Consider the following 18,408-nt stretch of genomic DNA (forward strand, 5'->3'; position numbering starts at 1 on the left):
CATAGGCTTCTGAGTCGCTTGATAATTTATATACATCCCATGCATTTTTCTTCTCTGTCACGAGTCTCATTAGTTCATTTGATAACCATTTAGGCCTAAACCTTGAACAATATTTCTTAACAGGTATGAAACTTTTAGTAGCTTCCATGATTAATTCCTTGAATGTTTGTTCCTGACATCTGCTGATTGTCGTAGAAAACCCCATGCACACAGGGAACTGTTTTCCATTGGATTAGGTTTTGGAAAGCACTAATTACATTTTCTGTAATTTAAATTAATGTCTTAATCTTAATTCTTCATATGTATAGATATGGTATGATATTCTTCATATCTTAATTAAGATAAAAAGAATATCATATCATTGAAAATAAAGAAATTATATGTTTTGTAGCATCAATTCTTCTTTCATAACAAAGAGAACTGATTTCTCTTTCTGGTGAAGTTTTGGAAATGCTGTTGACAGATAAGTCTAAACAGCAGTGCCATTATTATAAACAAAAGTTTGACTCAACATTTCTGAAAAGGACAAAGTCTGCAATAGTATCTTTCTTTAAGCACTAATAATCAGTTGATATCTAACAGACAATCTAAACAGAAATCCACACCTATTGAAAACATACTGTACTAATAAACTGTCCTATGGCTGTATTTTAATAGAAAATGTGAATGCTATTGGTGAAATTTAATTTCTAGTGCAGTGTGAATTTTTAAAAACCACCGCTTTTTCCAAAAAATCTCCTGGTTTCCTCCTGTTTACAGTTACCTATCTCCATCCTTTCAAAAGTTGGCAGCTATGTGAATGTAATTCAGGACAACAGTCTCTCAAAATTATCAAATGATATATGGGAGGGGCAAGTATGATTGACAGTAGTCAGGTTACTACACTTCCTCAAAGTGGTGTAGACTTGCTACCCAAATTGTCAGTGAAATGGTAATTGTGATGTGATCTTTTACCTGGTTAAAATAGACATTGCATTTCTTAAAAGAGTCATCGAAAGAAGGGCAACCAGTCTGATAAAGAGTGCATGAAGACAATCAGGAAAGCTTGACGTGATCTGCAAAGATAGGAAACTAGACATCTGAATTGGGAAGGGTGGAGCTAGGACTAATTTTGACATATAAAGCCCCAAAGATAGGCCGACCATAATTCTTTGAGGCCAAAACCATCCTGTTTTAGCCTCAAAGAATTATGGTAAGATATATTTTTAAGGGGAACGATGAAAATGAGATGATGAACAAGCTGATGCTTTGAACCAAATTCCAAGTTTTTTTTTTTTTCTCAGCATCCTTATGTTTCTGGCTAAGTAGATGTTTGTTACTGTCATTCCTACCTTCATGACTCATGGATGACCATAATTCCTTGAGGCCAAAACGGGACAGGGAGAAGAAATATTGTTCGGAAAGAGCATAAAAAATATTCAACAAAATGTTTTTAGGTCGACATGGAGGGGGACTGCACATCATCAAGTTCACATCAAGAATATTTTTCGGATGAACTTATTTTGCGTAACACATTTTGGTCTTTTAAGATCTTGTTGTAAAACTTATCACACTCCATATTACAATTTTGCTTTATAATTAATATGACTTTCAAGGCTTCAACATTTAATGTGGATTTCTCCTTCAACCACATGCTAATCATTATGGAAAATATTCTCTCCACAGAAGCTGTACTTCCAGGTAGGCAAAGAACAAATTCTGCATTACTAAAATCCTGGAAAGCTAGACATCTTTCATGCATTTCAGAAAATATCTGAACCCATCTATCAGATACAGAAATGTTTTCTTCATTCCACGTGTCCAACTGCCTGACAATTATTGCTTTTATAAATGCCCACTGATCAAATATGCGAGTTTCATCTTCTCTTGTTCGTGTAATAAGCTCCTCAATGAAACTGTTTTGTATTTCTTTCCATTCAGTTAACTTTCTCGGTAATACTCATTTAAATTTTTCAATATTTCCCAAGCTGCATTTCCACTTGTTTACATATTCTAAGCTGGTTTCATAAAAGTTCTCAACTACTTCAAAAAATGTGACCTCACTAATTTCACCTCCATCTACTAACATTTTTAGTTTATTTGTAACATCTGTTGTTCTAAAAAGTTCATTTTTTCTGGCTTCTAATATGTTTATAAGATTTTCAATATTCACAGCTACTTCTGTAGCTGAAATATTATCTTTTTCAATAAAACTAATATATGTTTGGAATGTTGAAACTTGATCTCTTGCAAATGACGACCAAAATTTCAAACAGGGATCTTCAAATAATTTTTTCAATATAACAGAACATTTCGCTTGAGAAAGAAAATATGAACGATGTCTGTCAAACATGCTTAAAATTCTGTCAACTGTTTTGTATTTCTTTCCATTCAGGTAACTTTCTCAGTAATACCCATTTAAATTTTTCAGTATTTCCCAAGCTGCATTTCCACTTGTTTACATATCTAAGCTGGTTTCATAAAAGTTCTCAACTACTTCAAAAAATGTGACCTCACTAATTTCACCTCCATCTACTAACATTTTTAGTTTATTTGTAACATCTGTTGTTCTAAAAAGTTCATTTTTTCTGGCTTCTAATATGTTCATAAGATTTTAAATATTCACAGCTACTTCTGTAGCTGAAATATTATCTTTTTCAATAAAACTAATATATGTTTGGAATGTTGAAACTTGATCTCTTGCAAATGACAACCAAAATTTCAAACAGAGATCTTCAAATAATTGAAGATCTCTTAACAACGATCTTCTTGAAAGTGAGCATCAACATGCATACAAGGAAGAAGACGGAAATGAAGCAGAAGAAAAGCAATTTGCTCCCAAAGAATTTTCATTCAAAAAACTTGAACTATTTAATACACTTTAAAAAGCAAAAGAACTCATACTAGAGATTGATCCAGATGCAGAGAGAAGCATGAACGTTCGTCAAGGGTTAGATAAGCAAATTGATTGTTATCGCAAAATCATGGAGGAAAGGAAGAAAGCTACCACTGTTCAATTGAAGTTAGATAAGTTTTTTTGCAAAAAATAAAATTTAAATCATACTATTTTTTTTAAATTTATTCCTTAATAATTTAAGAACTATGCAGTGCATTATAGGTACATGTTGAGTAAGAAAAAATATGTTTTTACAATTTCATAATTTTCAAGGATTCATTATAATTATTCCCATTGTTTCTTTAGTTTGATTAGTGTGGTTTTAATATGTGCAGTATATTTTAAGGATTCATTAACCACACTAATCAGCGGTTTCCTGTACCATTTCATGACCCTTTTTAGTGCTATTCCTATATAATGCTCAGTCCAATATAAGGTGCCATTTTACGGGGTTATGGGACACGCTGTGTACAGCTTCCTGGGCGGAGACTGTGCACAGCTGTGTCTCAGGTCAAAGACTGCATACCAAAAGATCTTAGTAGTGGAGTGGTTTATAGAATAGAATGCCCGGATTGTGGGGAGTGTTATGTGGGGGAAACAAAACGACGGCTCAGGGATCGTCTGGGGGAACATTTAAATGCCATAAGAACCGCTGAATACAACAAGCCTGCTGTGGCCGAACATTTTTGGGAGAAGCAGCATCAAATCTCCCCGGAGGACGCTATTATTTTGGATCGTGCACATGGATACTGGGAGCGTAAATGGCTCGAGGGTTTACGGATTAGTTCATCAAGTAGGAATACCATGAATAGAGATATACGTATTAATCCTATCTTTGAAACAATTATATTAAGGTCGGATGAACGATTTTCTTTGCCACGTTCCCGAGACATTTCCGCTTCCAGTTCTGACCATGTGCCGATTGAACCACGTGGAGAAATACCACGTGTGGAGGTACCGTGAGCCTGCTACTTAAGGAGATGTTGCAGGAAGTCATGTCACTGTTGAAGAAGGGAGCTGACACTCCCGAAAGCTTCAGGTTTTTAGCGCTTTTAATGTTTTATATTTTAGCAAATTTTATTGTAAATGATCTTTTATTACAGTTTTTAGCATTCCGCAATAGTTTATTGTAAATATTTTTGTGTAAAGATTGTAGTCATATTAAATTTTAAATTTTATTCAATGGTCGGTGTATGAATTTATATATTTTTTAGACATAAGGTGCCATTATGCGCGCATGTGTGTGTAAGAAAAATTGCAAATGCAAATTAAATTTATATATATATATATATATATATTACACTTACCTATTGCTTTTAGAAACCTGACTAAGTCATTGGAAAGCTATAAATGAAAGATTAAAAATATAGTGGAAGAAATTACTCATGATATAAAATATTGACATGAACTGATAAAAATAAAACTTGTAGTTTAATCTCATTTATTTTCATATGGGCATTAATAAAAATACAGGTTAAATAATTTCTGTGTGTGTGTATGCTGGAATATATAGTTGAGTAAATAAAGCTCTGTGAATTTTTTGGATATGCAAAAAAAAAAAAAAAAAAAACACAGAGAGAGATGTATAAGTCTCACTTCCATTCCAGGAAAAAAAAATGGAACCAATGGTCAATAAAGTAATGATCATCTTTATAGGAATGCAGATATACAGCAATAATAGCATGGATTTGTTAAGGGGAAATCTTGTCTGACCAATGTGATTAGTTGGTATGATATAACAAAAGAACCAAATGTAAAAAAAAATAATAATTTTAATATCACACCAGATTTCAGTAAAGCTTTCGATACTTTTTCACACAAAAGACCACTATAAATTGGATCAGTACAGCATCAGGGGTCAGTTACTGCTATGGATAAAGAGAGAGAGAGATGGTTGAGTGGCAAAAGACAGTGATTATTAGTGGAGACTGCTCTTATTGTACTTATGTTATTAGTGGAATCCCTCTGGTTTCACTGTATAGCCTTAGATGCTCATGTGTCATAAAATCATTAACCTAAACCTCAAATGTTAGGCCTATTACTGCTTTCATTTTTTATTATGATACTGATGAAGGCATATGAAGCTTCATGTCCAAGTTTGTGGATAATAAGTTGGTAGGGTGGTTTATGAGAGGAATCAAGGCATACTACTGTAACAAGACCTAGAAAAATTAGGCAGGTGAACTAAGAACAGTCAATTGAGGTTTAATATTAATAAATATAAAGTAATGCATATGGGTAGCATTAATTTATGATTAATTCTATCCATAACAATAACAAACAAATAGGTGGTACCATTCTCAAGGTAGTGAAGAACAAAAGAGACCCAGGATTACCTGACAATAATAGATCAGTGCAGACAGACTACTAGGACAACTAATGGTATTCTACCAGTAATATACAGGAATTTTGCAAGCAGGGAAAGGAAGTGATTACTGTGTTGTATAAGACAATGATTATGGCAAATCTTGAGTACTACATACTGGTCGGGAAGCCTGGAAGTTCCATTTCAAGAAGAATGGTGACCTGTTTGAACAGATGCAGAGAAGGGAAATTAGATTGGAGTTGGGCCAAAAGGGTACTCTTTCCAAGACTTTAGTCCTGCAAATTGTGATATCAAGGAGCCTGAATGATTTAAGGCTTTAAATGGACTAAGTAACCTATATGCTGATGGCATCCTTACTCCTACTCAGACAAAACCCATAAGGGGACAAATTTAAATTGAAAAAGGGTGACTGCAAGACAGACATGTGAAAAGACAGGCTGCTTTCAGCCATTTCTTACTTTCAGTCAGAGAATAACCGATCACTGGAACAAATTCCATCTGGCACTGTAGAAGTGAACAGTTTGAATAAATTAATGTAACATTAATTAGAATAAATTAAAACAATAACCTCTGGCCTTACAGGGCGAAGGGTAATCTTGCAAATTTTAGCATCTCTGTATACTAAAATTGCAATAAAGATTATCTCTCTCTCTTTCAAATTTTAGGAAGGATTAGGAAAATTATTAAAGGGAATAATCAGATGAAGTGAATGAAATTTTTTCTTTTGGCTAATATAGTATTAAGCTTATTTCTTTGCATTGTTTGCAACTACTAATAATAAAACTAACACATTAGTTAGACGGTAGCCATTTACTATTACCCACAGTGACTGCCCAATTGCAAAAAACAGAGGGCAATCCAATGGATGGGAGTTTGTTTAGAAGACCTTAATGCCAAACATGATCAAAATCAACTGCTTGAGTTTCACCAAGCTTTTCCAAAGATGAGTGGCATAAGCTCACTCTAAGCCAATATATCACCAGTGGATCAACTCTGATGTAATCCATATTGGTGATTACTGATCAGATGGAAGGTACTGATATAGTTTAAGATATGAAAGGTTTTTTTTTTTTTATCTTTGCTATGGAAGCAATTATTAGAGGAAAGTGCAATGGAATGATAATTGAGAGAGAGAGAGAGTGTTGTTACCCTTTATACGAACTGGTTGGATATAAGTAAACTTTCATACAGAATGAAAAACACCAGTGAAATAAGAATGTGTGACACATAACAGGTGCAATATGTTTTAAGGACACAAAAAAAAAAAAAAAAAAAATGCAATCTTGCTTGCAGCAAGATTATTCACAATCCTTCTAGCATTCTTTTCTTGGAAAACCACAAAAGTCATTGAGTGGAGTGTGTGTGTTTGGTAGCAAGAGTTGATTTGCCAAGATTACTGACACAAGAGTTGGAAAAAAAGTAGCATGCAATAGAACCATCCAGTTTTTTGTGAATGATAGTAAACTGTTAAAGATGAATGATTTATATTTTCTAGGATTAGTTGGTTTACCAATAACAAAAAGCAACAATTTGTGAGTTCTAGTTGCAATGCTGCACACGGTTACCATGATTCTTTCTTTGGATTTTTGATAACAGAAATGGAAATATAGATGGGCAGAAGTTTCAACTAATAGTTTTGGCCACAGACTATCATTTGGAAAAGAAGCAAGTTTTCTATTCTTATTTTGCCCTCAGTACAGCAGCTATCTGACGTGGCATTGATTCAACCAGATGTGGGAAGCATTTGGGAGGTATGGCCAACCAAGCTGTGTGTAAGACTTTTCAAAATAGAGCTTGGATTTATTAATAATTGTTTTACAACTGTTTTTAGTTTTAATGTATGCAGAAAACAAAGCTGAATGTTTGGATACAAGCTAATTACAACACGTTGCATTCTTGTCTTGGACAGCCTTAGCACGTATGTTGGAAAACCAAGGTTTATATAAAGTATATGATTTTAGGGTGGAATGTGGAGTAAAGGATTCCATCTGTACAATAATAACACTGACAAAATTTGAGCAAACATTAGGATTGAAAGGCTTAAGAATAATCCAACTAAAGAAAAGAGGAATAAGAATCATATCATCATCATCAGCCATTTTCAATCCACTGCAGGATGAAGGCCTCTCCAGCAACTTTCCAGTTCCTTCTGTTTTGAGCACTGGCCATCCATTTACTACTCAAAAACTCATGAATTTCATCTATCCATCTCCGCCTTTGTCTTCCAGGTTTTCTTCTAGCTCCTCTTGGGTACCATTCTGTTATTTTCTTAGTCCATCTGTCATCATGTCTTTGAGCTATGTGTCCTGCCCAAGACCATTTTAGTTCTTTAGTTTTGATAAGAATGTCCTTTACTTGAGTTTGCTGCCTAATCCATGTGTTTCTCTTCTTATCTAACAGTCTGATTCCCAATATAATTCGTTCCATTCTTCGCTGTGTAGTTCTTAGCTTCTCTTCCATTCTTTTGGTGAGTGCCCAAGTTTCACTTCCATAAGTCATGGTGGGGAGTATACATTGATTCATTATTTTACGTTTCAGACAAACTGGGATATTGCTCTTCAGTATGTGACTATATTTCCTGAATGCTATCCATCCAAAATTTATTCTTCTCTTGAGTTCCAGCCATTTATCATTATTACAACTAATAACTTGTCCCAGATAAGTATATGACTCCACCTTTTCAATTACTGCTCCTTCAATCATTATTTCCCTTTCCGTGGCATACTTGTTCATCATTACTTTTGTTTTAGCCATATTCATCTTTAGTCCAAAATCCTTACTAACTGTGCATAACTGATTAAGATTTTCCTCTAATTCTTTGGGATCGTGGCTTATGACCACAATGTCATCTGCAAATTGTAAATGGTTTAGGTACTCCCCGTTCACATTGACTCCTTTCTGCGACCAGTCTAATCTTCTGAAAGCTTCCTCAAGGGCAGCAGTAAACAGCTTCGGAGATATTGTGTCTCCTTGTCGAACTCCTTTCTCGATTTTAAATTTGCTACTGTCTTTGTCTAGTCTAATAAAGGATGTAGCACTTTCATATATTTTCTTCAAAATCATAATATATGGAGTATCTATGCCTTGTCTTTCCAGTGCCCGAAACATTGCCTTATGCTGTATGGAGTCAAATGCCTTTTCATAATCCACAAATGCCAGGCATAATGGTGTTTTATATTCATTTGCTTTCTCCATTAGCTGTGATATTACGTGAAGGTGATCCATAGTTGAGAATCCTGTCCTAAAGCCAGCTTGCTCATTCGGTTGATTCTCATCAAGTATTCTTTCTAATCTGTTAGTAATGACCCTTGTGAACAACTTGTAGATATGGGATAACAAGCTAATTGGTCTATAATTTCCAATTTCTGATTTATCTCCTTTCTTATGCAGCAAAACTATGATTGCATTATTCCACTGCTTAGGCATCACACCTTTTCTAATGCACTTTGTGAAGAGCCTTGCCAGTTTTTGTGTTATGTCTCTTCCTCCCAATTTTAACAACTCTACAGTAACTTCATCTTCCCCCGGGGCTTTCCGATTCTTCATTTTCTTCAATGCATGTTCTACCTCATCAGGAAGAATATCGGGTATGTCGTATGTGCTGCTACTTTGCAATCCATCTTCCCCACTGCTGGTATCATTCCCTCGCTCCTTGTATAATTCTCTATAGTAGTCTTCTGCTATTTGAATTATGCCTTCTCTGCTGTTTATAAGTACACCATCGCTATTCTTCAGTTTCAGTATCATTTGTCTTTCTGTATTACTGCTCATGGCTGCTGATTTAAATCCTTTGTTTTCCCTTAATGCTTGTTCTACTTTTCTTGTGTTAAATCTTCTTATGTCCTCTCTGAGTGTCTCTTTCTAATGGCTTTGCATAACTCAGTATACTCAATTTTCTCCCTGTCAGTGTTTTTCTTGCTCTTCATTTGTCGTCTTCGGTTCATCATGACAAGTGTTTCTTGACTAATTTTTTCTTCTTTGGATTTCTTTTTCCCTATAGGTTTCTTGGGCTTTATCACTTTCAGAAAGTTGTAATATTCCTCGTCGATATCTTGGTCCTGAGCAGTCTGCAGAAGCTCAAACTTGTTCTTAAGTTCCAGTACATACTGCTTTTTCTCCTCCTCTGTTATTTCAAAGACTTTTGTATTATTTACTCGAGTCAGTTTTTTCCTTTCCTTTCCTACATCTATATCAAGTGTACATCTTACCATTCTGTGATCACTTCCAACATTTACCTTATTCAGGACGGTAACATCATTCACAATATATCTTCTGTTAGTGAGGATGAAGTCGATTTCTTCATTAGTTGTTAATCCATTTGGATTCTTCCATGTTCACTTTCTGTTCACCCTTTTCTTGAAAAAGGTGTTCATTACTGACATTCCTTGAGATTCTGCAAATTCCACAAGTCTTTCACCTCCTTTATTTCTTTCACCAATTCCAAAATTTCCTATAGTTCCTCTTTCTGCACTGTTTTGCCTCTTTCCAACCTTAGCATTGAAGTCCCCCATAATAATAGTGTAGTGGGTTTTCTGCTCATCTAGAAGACTCTCAATTTCAGTGTACATTTCTTCAACCTCTTCATCATCATGGCTCGATGTTGGTGCATAAATCATTATAATCTTTAGCTTGTACCTCTTAGAAATCTTGAGTATTAGTCTTGACATCCTTGGTGATGTACTTTTGAATTCCAAAATGTTGTTTTTAAAATCTTTATGGACCAGAAACCCAACTCCACCTTCACTCCTTTCAATGTTTCCATTGGTGTACAGCAGATTTCCACTTGATAAACTTATAAGTGATTCATTTCTTCTTCTTGTTTCAGCCAAACTGATGATATTCCAATTCACATTTTCTAATTCCTTTTCCAGCTCTAATATCCTGTCTTCACATGGGATAGTCTATATGATTCTAAGAATCATATAGACTATCCCATTTCACATTCTTTAATTCCAAACAATGTGAAGCTGAGAACAGCCATGAGAAGGGCTCCACTGGAGAAAAAAATCATTACCCAAGTTGTGATCTGAGGTACCCAGGGGATGAGTAATATTGACTGTACTTTGAATGACTGCAGGTGAGAAAAGGATGAAGAATGTCTGGTGTGTGGTTAGGATTAGCAGATATTTTGGTAGGTAAATGAACAACTTGTATAAGTAATCAGAAACTGAAGCTAGCTGCAGTTGTGAAAATTAAAACTGCCAAGGAAAATTACCTCACTATTAGGAAAGTTAATTAGATAAAGCTGAATTTCAAAGAAAGGATTTTAAGAACTCTGAGTAAGTAAAACATTCACCTTTGAAGTGAAATGATTCAGAGTGAAAATGTGGCAATCGAGATGGGTGGTAGTTGCACTACTGATAACTAGGATTCTGTAAGAAAAAGTTATTGTTAAGTTTTAGACACATTAGTGACTTAGATCATATTGCACCATCATGTATTATGTCAGTGCAAGTGTGTGCTCATAGGTCAATTTGCAAGTTGTGTAGGCTGAAAAACTCAGAATAATCCCTCTACTTGAGATCAGCTAAATACAGCTTCAGTTGAAAAGGCCTTTAGAAATTCCTCCAATCACTGATGGGACTGAAACCACACCTCTTCAAACAAGTGAAAAAAACCACTATACTGCCAGAGAAGTTCAAAAAAAGTAAGCGGGGCTTAGCAGATCATATGTGAAAATGGAACCACATATATTAGTGAAATGAATGAGGGAAACTTTTGGAAGGTTTAGCTCTTTTTGCAGATAAGTTTGTTCTAATAGTTTTACTATTTATGATGCTGGGAAGATAAGGTAAAAAGGGGGGCATAGATAACTTAATTAAATTTTTGAATATGCTGTACACATAGCAAGAATTACATACCCAGCTCATTGACTTAATGTGGCTTCAACAGTGCCTTCTTCATACACACTACTCAGACTGTCTCCAGTCACTAGCTGGCAGAGCAGAGGCAGTGAGATGATACACTAGCTGATTCCAGAGGTATTTCAGAGAAAAGCTTCAGGGTATTGGTGTATAGTTAGATACACTAATACATAAGCTTCTGATCAAAATTGTGCAACAGAAACCAAATCGACATGATTTCAACATCTTGTACTGCAAACTATGCTCAGCTATTCCTACCACTATAATAAAAGCAAGGATGCAGCTACTTGTCAATAGTAAAACACATTAAATTCTAACCTTTTCAAGTTGAGTCAAGTGTCTCTAAGATAACAATTCTGTCCTTCCTCTTGAGACTGCCTAATTGTCAACTCTAAATGAGAAAGCCATTAAAAAGAATTTTAACAGCTTGCAACAGGAATCATTGTAGCGTAGATCTTTAATAAAGAGGTGCCAGGACAGCAAATCCACTTCACTGCACTATCAGAAAAGCCTTGAAAGTGATGAGTTGTTGTCCTATGGAAGAACAATTACTGCTTTTGTGAAAGGAGAGCATAAAGACTGGCCCACTCATTTCACTGGGTGCAGTATGCTTAGGGTGCTCAGTTTTGTGAGGAGCTGAAAAGATTCTGTTTCCTTGCTTAGTGCTTTGTCTATATAGGACAGAGGCATTCTTCAGCTGATGAGGCATCAGTTAGAATTTTAACCAATGGAGTGGTTCCAACCTTTTCATGACTACGGCACATTTCAAAGTTCATAAGAGAGTGGCAGGTAACAACCACTCAATTTAGGGTAAAACAGTAGCATGATTAGTATAGAGAAGAACTCAAAGTATAATTAACCACAAAGTGAGAGAGAAAAGAGGGTACAGCCCACATTTCCATGCACAATCAACGCTGTGTTCTCACAAGCTTACTAGTAATTAATGGTAAGCAGTAGTCCCTCACCACCTATGTAGTGCACATTAAGTGATACTAGAACTCACCAGGAAGTAAACTACTGCTTACAAACTCTCTGATATGCCTTAGCACATAAATAGCATTCATACCTTGCAAGTTTTTAATTTTACATACGTTCCCTACTCACATTATGGCTCCTATTATTCATTATGATTTCTTGCTTTCTATGGATGTCCAAAAAAAACCTTGGTAACTGCAGCGGTGCCCACAGGCATTGCATTAGGGGGAAAATGAAATTAACTATTTCTTCTTAAAAGGAGCTGAGAGCTGGTTTGGAATGATGTAAGTTTATTCAAATCATCAACATTGTGATTTGACAATGAAATTGGACTAGTACAAAGCCAATTCATTTCACACCTTTTTGCCACCTGTACTTCATCAGCTTAATTTATAATATTAGTATCTCCCGCACATTGCATCTAATATATTTAAATCATCCATAATTTCTCTCTGTTTTTACATTGGTCTTCCCAAACCTTAATGACAGTTCTCTAAACTGTCATTACAATCAGGGTTATAGTTATTCTATTCCAGGCTGAAGGGGGGGGGGGGGTTCCTTGTGAGTCATTCAGACTTCTGCCTGTGTGGCTAAATTGACCTGTTAACACAGGTCACAAGCCAAAAAACAAATCACATATTAGGAATGACTGCTCAATATGGGGAGAAAGTGAAGTAAGAAATGACAATGAAAAGAAGTAGAAACACTTCCCTGTTCAGCTCCAGTTGTGTGGTAATCATTTCATCCATAAAGTACTTCAAGAAGAAGAAGGGGGGGGGGGAGAGAGAGAGAGAGAGAGAGAGAGAGAGAAAAAAAAAAAATATATATATATATATATATATATATTTTTTTTTTTTTTTTTTTTTTGTTTGTTTGCTCCAGGTAAAGTAAATTACTGCATAATGAAAAGGTAACCATGCAGTTCAGTTTAATATTCACCAAAAGGAAAATTTTCTGATTGCAATTTATTTTTATTTTTTTTTATATTACATCACATGAGTATTTCAGATATTTCTGTAAAAAAGTACATAAGTTAGATTTGTATATTGAAATGTAACAAAGTACAGTAAAACCTTCAACAATAAACTTCTCTTTTTTGGGGGGTAGGGCGCACAAATAATTTTGCTGTAATGAATATTTCTGAAAATTATTTAATGATGCCATTCAAACATGCGAGCTCTTGACATAGTATCTTCCCCATAAAATTTATGTAACAACTCATAACTTTCAGTTGGTGTTTTCTTTAGTTTTGTTAAAAATTTGAGGTTAATTCAGTGTTTGATTATATTATCTGCCATTTTTTCAGCAAATTGCATTACCTTGTGCAGAGCACAAGGTAATGAAACCCTGTCTCAGTGCAAAGCGAATGACAGCGTTGGAACATGAATTGGCAAACAACTAGTGAAAGGTTCAAGGTTAACTGGTGTGCCTTTGTTTCACAGTTGATGCTTGGTGTGTAGTGGCTGTGCACAGTCTTGTTATTTAATAACCACACCTTGTATAATCATTCTTTTCCCATGGCACCTAAGCATAGGTGATTATATGCACCTATGCTTAGCTGCATATAGTTACCTAAGTCTGTTGATTTTTGTGAGTGATAGTAAACTGTTAAAGATAAATTATTTATATTTTTAAAAGTTCTAAGATTAGCAAATTTACCAATAATAAAAAGAAACAATTTGTGAGTTCTAGTTGCAATGCTGCACATGGCTACCATGATTCTTTCTTTGGATTTTTTGTATCCTGATGCTGCAAATTCCATTTTAGGCACTCCACTTTTTTTTACATTGTTTTTGTGGGTAAACTCTTAAAACTTATTGAGACTTCTTTCATTCATTACTCTCCAATCAATTTTTTTCTGTTGTTAAATGACCTAAAATCTTCTAAAATTCTGTAGAAGGCTAATAAGCAGATAATTTCTCCCCACTAATATACATGAATGTATATTAGTGGGGAGAAATGCATCCATAATACATGAATATCATGACTTTTAATGCTACATCCAAACTATCCATCACCTGCTATAAAACTTTCTGCACCGTCAATCTTTTAATGTAAGCTAAAGTCTTTTCTTTAAGTATGGGTCTCTGATTACAGTTTAGCATCAACTTTCTTACATAAACTGTAGCCATAATTCATCATCTATAATCTAAAATTTTGGTTTCTTTAAAGTGAAGTGAGAACTCAATGATCCTTCTGAAGCAATTTGGTGAAGAATCATTCTAGATTTTTTCTATTTTTTCACAATCTTTTATAGTTGTCTTGCCGAAACCTAATTCAACACTCCCCTCCCCCCTTTTTAGTGACTTTTATTTATCAAGTCTTTCCAGAATATCCAATTTACTTTTCATAGAAATGCTAACTCTTTCTTTTCTCACTGATATTTCTTCCACTGTAACTGCAATAAATAATTTTATTTCTGCAAATGGTTTGGAACAAACACACAACTGACCTCTCCAGAAGCATACAGCCCAAGAAGTAGGCAGAGGCATATCACATTAGCATATTAGCAACAAGTGTCCTAGACCAGTGCCCATGGCACACTGCAGTGTGCTTCAGACAGAAAATAACACCAAAATCAATCACTGTTTAGAAACAATACAGAACTACTTTTTACACTTTGGGCTCTCAGTTATAGAAGTAGTGCCAGTCAAGCAGATATCAGCTAAGAGAGCTTCTACTGTATTTTTTAACGTAACAAAGCCATCAAATTGAGACAAAAACAAGCCAATAGCTTTAATGAAATAAGTAGAGATCTAACTGACAGAAAGCTGAGATATCTGGTAAATATTTTAATACATGTTTAAGATTTTCTTTATCAATTTTTTTCTTTGTAATAAAGTATTTTTTTTATGTAATAAAGGATATGCTGGACAAAACCAGAAGGCTCCAAATTTGCAGTGCTTTATGATGAAATTACTTCTGCCAACTGCATCTTGTAGGCAGTGGGTTGAGGGAGAAAGACATTTGATATGAAGATTACCATGAAGTATGTACTTCCCTCAACTCTTACAGAGAGGAGCCCATTTCCACTAATGTCGTAAATATGTCTATTGTACCCAAGAGTAATTAGTCCAATGTCATGTTTGCAATGCACTTTTGTTATTTATACTATAGGTTTTGTCCATTGGTGTATGTTTGAGGTGCCAACTCAGAAAAATCTGTTTCAAGTATTGAAAAATGGAAGAAGTGTTATGTGTTTGCAGACAAATGGATAATTTATTTTCTTTTAAATTTTATCTAAGGATAAAGCTGAGATAAGGATTTGCTGGTATATCAGTAGTCTTTATATATTATTTAAGTAAAACAGCCTGTTTTATTTTTATTTTCATTGAAAGATTTTGCCTGATATTTATTTATTTTTTTTAATAGAACTTAATTTTAAGTCTCAAAAAAAAAATATATATATATTATTTCTAGAAGATGGACACTAGCTTAGATTCTAATATTTAAGCACAATGCTTATATAAGGCCCATTCAAATTAAACAGGGTTTTGTAATAAATATTTTAGATAGTATTATAATGACTAAATGATATAAGAAAGCTTTTCTGCATCAACCAAAAAAAAAAAAAAAAACCACTATCATTCATACCTTCCCCTTCACCAAAAAGTACCTATCCAATTCCACTTTGAACTTTACCAAACCATCAACCTTCTCCACTGTTGCAGGCAATTCATTCCAATGATCTACAACATGCTGGCTGAAAGTAAACTTCATCAGAGCCGGCCTTCTGTATCTCTCCAAAATTTGTATCTGTACCCCTGGTTCTATCTTCTTTTAAAGCCAGTGAAAATATACATCCCTTGTTCATTTTACTGATTCCAATCAGCCCACCCTCCAAATTTCTAGTTGTCAAGTATTGCAGTCTGCACTTTCTAAGCCATTCTTCATATGGACATTGATTAGCACCCTCACCAATCCCATTTACCCTCTCTGAACTCTTTCTAGAAATTATGCATTTTTTCTTCGTCAAATGCAGTCTCTAGACCTAAACACAATATTCCAATTGTGGTTTCACCTCTGTATAACACCCTTTTCCCTATTTGAAGAGGTCCTACATATCATGGACAGGATACCATGTGCTTTCCTAGCCACCTGTTTATACTGCGTAGAAAATATCATGTCTGACTGAATTGCAACCCCCTAAGTCTTTTTTAATCCTGGATCACTTTTAATTTCACTCCCCTAGCTTATAACTCCTGGATTTTGAAGAAATTTTGAATGCCATTTTGAAGGAAAAAAAATTGGCCTGGTTGTAGTCATTAACCACTCTTCCTAGCTTTAAATCATAAGCAAACTTTTACAACTTTGCTGCACTCCCTCATCAATGTCATTAAGATAAATAATGAAAGAAAAAGAAAGGGTGCTGTGGTCACAGAGGTAAACAGTGGGTGAAGTTCAAAGCTCCTGAAAACGACAAGTGTTTTGCATATTTTATCGTATTTTTGATTGATTAACATATTAAATTGTGCATTACAAAGATACTAAATAGGCTTAGTAGCATGCGGTAGCTTATTTTTAAATGTAACTAGTAATTACTGCAAGTTACTATTCATTGATCGTACCGGTAACGTATTGGTGTTTGGCCCGAATATTGTAGAACGTAACCAGTAGTGCAGAAGAATACTAGGGTTTTAATCATGATAAATAAGTATTCTGAAGGATTTAATCACTTGTTGGGCATATATCTTTTGTATTTAGCTAAGCATATAACTAATTTAACATTGTGATCGTTACGGTACAGTGCAACTTGATAGCATAAGGTATAACGTAAGGACTAGATAGTGCAACACGTATTGCTGCATTAGCATAGGGCAGTATTGTAAATTAAATTTATCAACCTCATCACTTTACATTGTTAATCAATTAATAGTATTTGAATGGAAATTATGTGGTGTGGCTCGGGGAGAACCGAATGGGACAATTCTCCAAAATTTTTAGGCACCACAGCCTAAAAAATGTGCAACTTGTGAAATGTTTGTGGACCTTTCTGAAACGGGACATGATCTAGCTGTGGACAATGTCTCAGAGTGTCAAAAAATTAGGTGCCAACTCAGGGTTCTGTTGGGCATTTATGAGAGTTTGAAGAGTAAGGCAGATGCCTTACTCTTCAAACTATCCTGTCCAACTGAACACCAGAGTTCATTCTGTGCATCAGGCAACATAATATAGTAGCAATCTTCAGGGCAGAATGCGCTGGTCCCACAGGAGCTAGCTATTGCCAGTGACTCTATCGTCAGGGAGACAGAAAATATATCTTGCAATAAGGATAGGTGGAATAGAACAAGAGTATGTCTGCCAGGGGCAAAAGTTGATTACATTGTAGAGCAGATATCTTTTAAGGGCATAAAGGGTGATATTGTTGTACATGTTGGCACTAATGATATTAAGAGGATGGGATCTGTGTACTTACTTAACAAGTACAGGTCAAAGTTGAGAAAAAGTTTCAAGTTAGGATTAAATTTGAAAGTGCCTGCAATTCTGCATGCCACATGATAGGAGGAAGTATGTGATGAGATGTTTGCTTGCTATCTGAGTAGGATCATCAACAGTCGAACCACCTATATCAAGTGGACCAATCAGATTCATCCCCTTCCTTTTAGAGTTTATATAAGTAAAGAAATCCTTGCTGTTTTTCTTAGCATTCTTTGCCAAAGATTTCTCGTAATCTGCCTTCGCCTGCCTCCTCTGTAACTTGATTACAGACTAGCTTATATCTGCAATAGGCTTCTGTGCCGCCTGATAATTTATATGCATCCCATGCATGTTGAGTCAGTGTGGTGTGACATAAGCACTGGGAATGCAAAATTGAGAGTAGGAGTGTGTTATAAGCCTTAATGACTCTTAATAAGTACAATGAACAACTGTACAGAGAAGTAGAGAGGGCAAGTAAATCAGACTGTCTTATAACGGGGGATTTTGAATTCCCAGATATTGACTGGAACTTGTGGATTGGTCACTCGCACACTCCAAAGGATTTTGTGGATTTATTGGATGATTGTTTTCTACAGCAGCATGTTCGAGTGGTAACTAGAGGAAGTAATACTCTTGATATAATTATCAGTAGTGATTCTTCATACATTAAGAATCTGCAGATAAAGGAACCGCTAGGTGGCAGAGATCACAGTGTGCTGATGTCTGATTTACTTAAAGATGTAACTACCATCAGGGGTCAAGAGAAGGGTTTTTGCTTTCTTAAAGGTGACTATGGTGGGTCTCAAAAAAGAGTTTTTATATTCTACTGTGGGACCAGCTAATGATGTTACTAACAGCAAATCCTAAATGGGAAGCACTCAAGGAAGTAATCTTGGAAGCTACAAGGCTTTTCATACAAACTATGAAATACTGTTCAAGGTAATTGGCGC

General features: G+C 35.1%; 1 protein-coding gene across 2 annotated transcripts in view; it reads right to left on the reverse strand.

Moving 5' to 3' along the window:
• Positions 1–18,408, reverse strand: part of Rich (Guanine nucleotide exchange factor subunit Rich) — a 579,939-nt gene that overhangs the window by 151,645 nt on the left and 409,886 nt on the right. For both annotated transcript variants that reach the window (XM_090378010.1, XM_090378009.1), the window contains exon 26: positions 4,183–4,219. In XM_090378010.1, coding sequence (XP_090234136.1) covers positions 4,183–4,219 — 37 coding nt within the window. The remainder of the gene's footprint in view (positions 1–4,182; positions 4,220–18,408) is intronic.

The sequence above is a fragment of the Mastigoproctus giganteus genome, chromosome 7, assembly GCF_048544385.1.
Source record: "Mastigoproctus giganteus isolate SK-2022 chromosome 7, ASM4854438v1, whole genome shotgun sequence".
NCBI lineage: Eukaryota > Metazoa > Arthropoda > Arachnida > Uropygi > Thelyphonidae > Mastigoproctus > Mastigoproctus giganteus.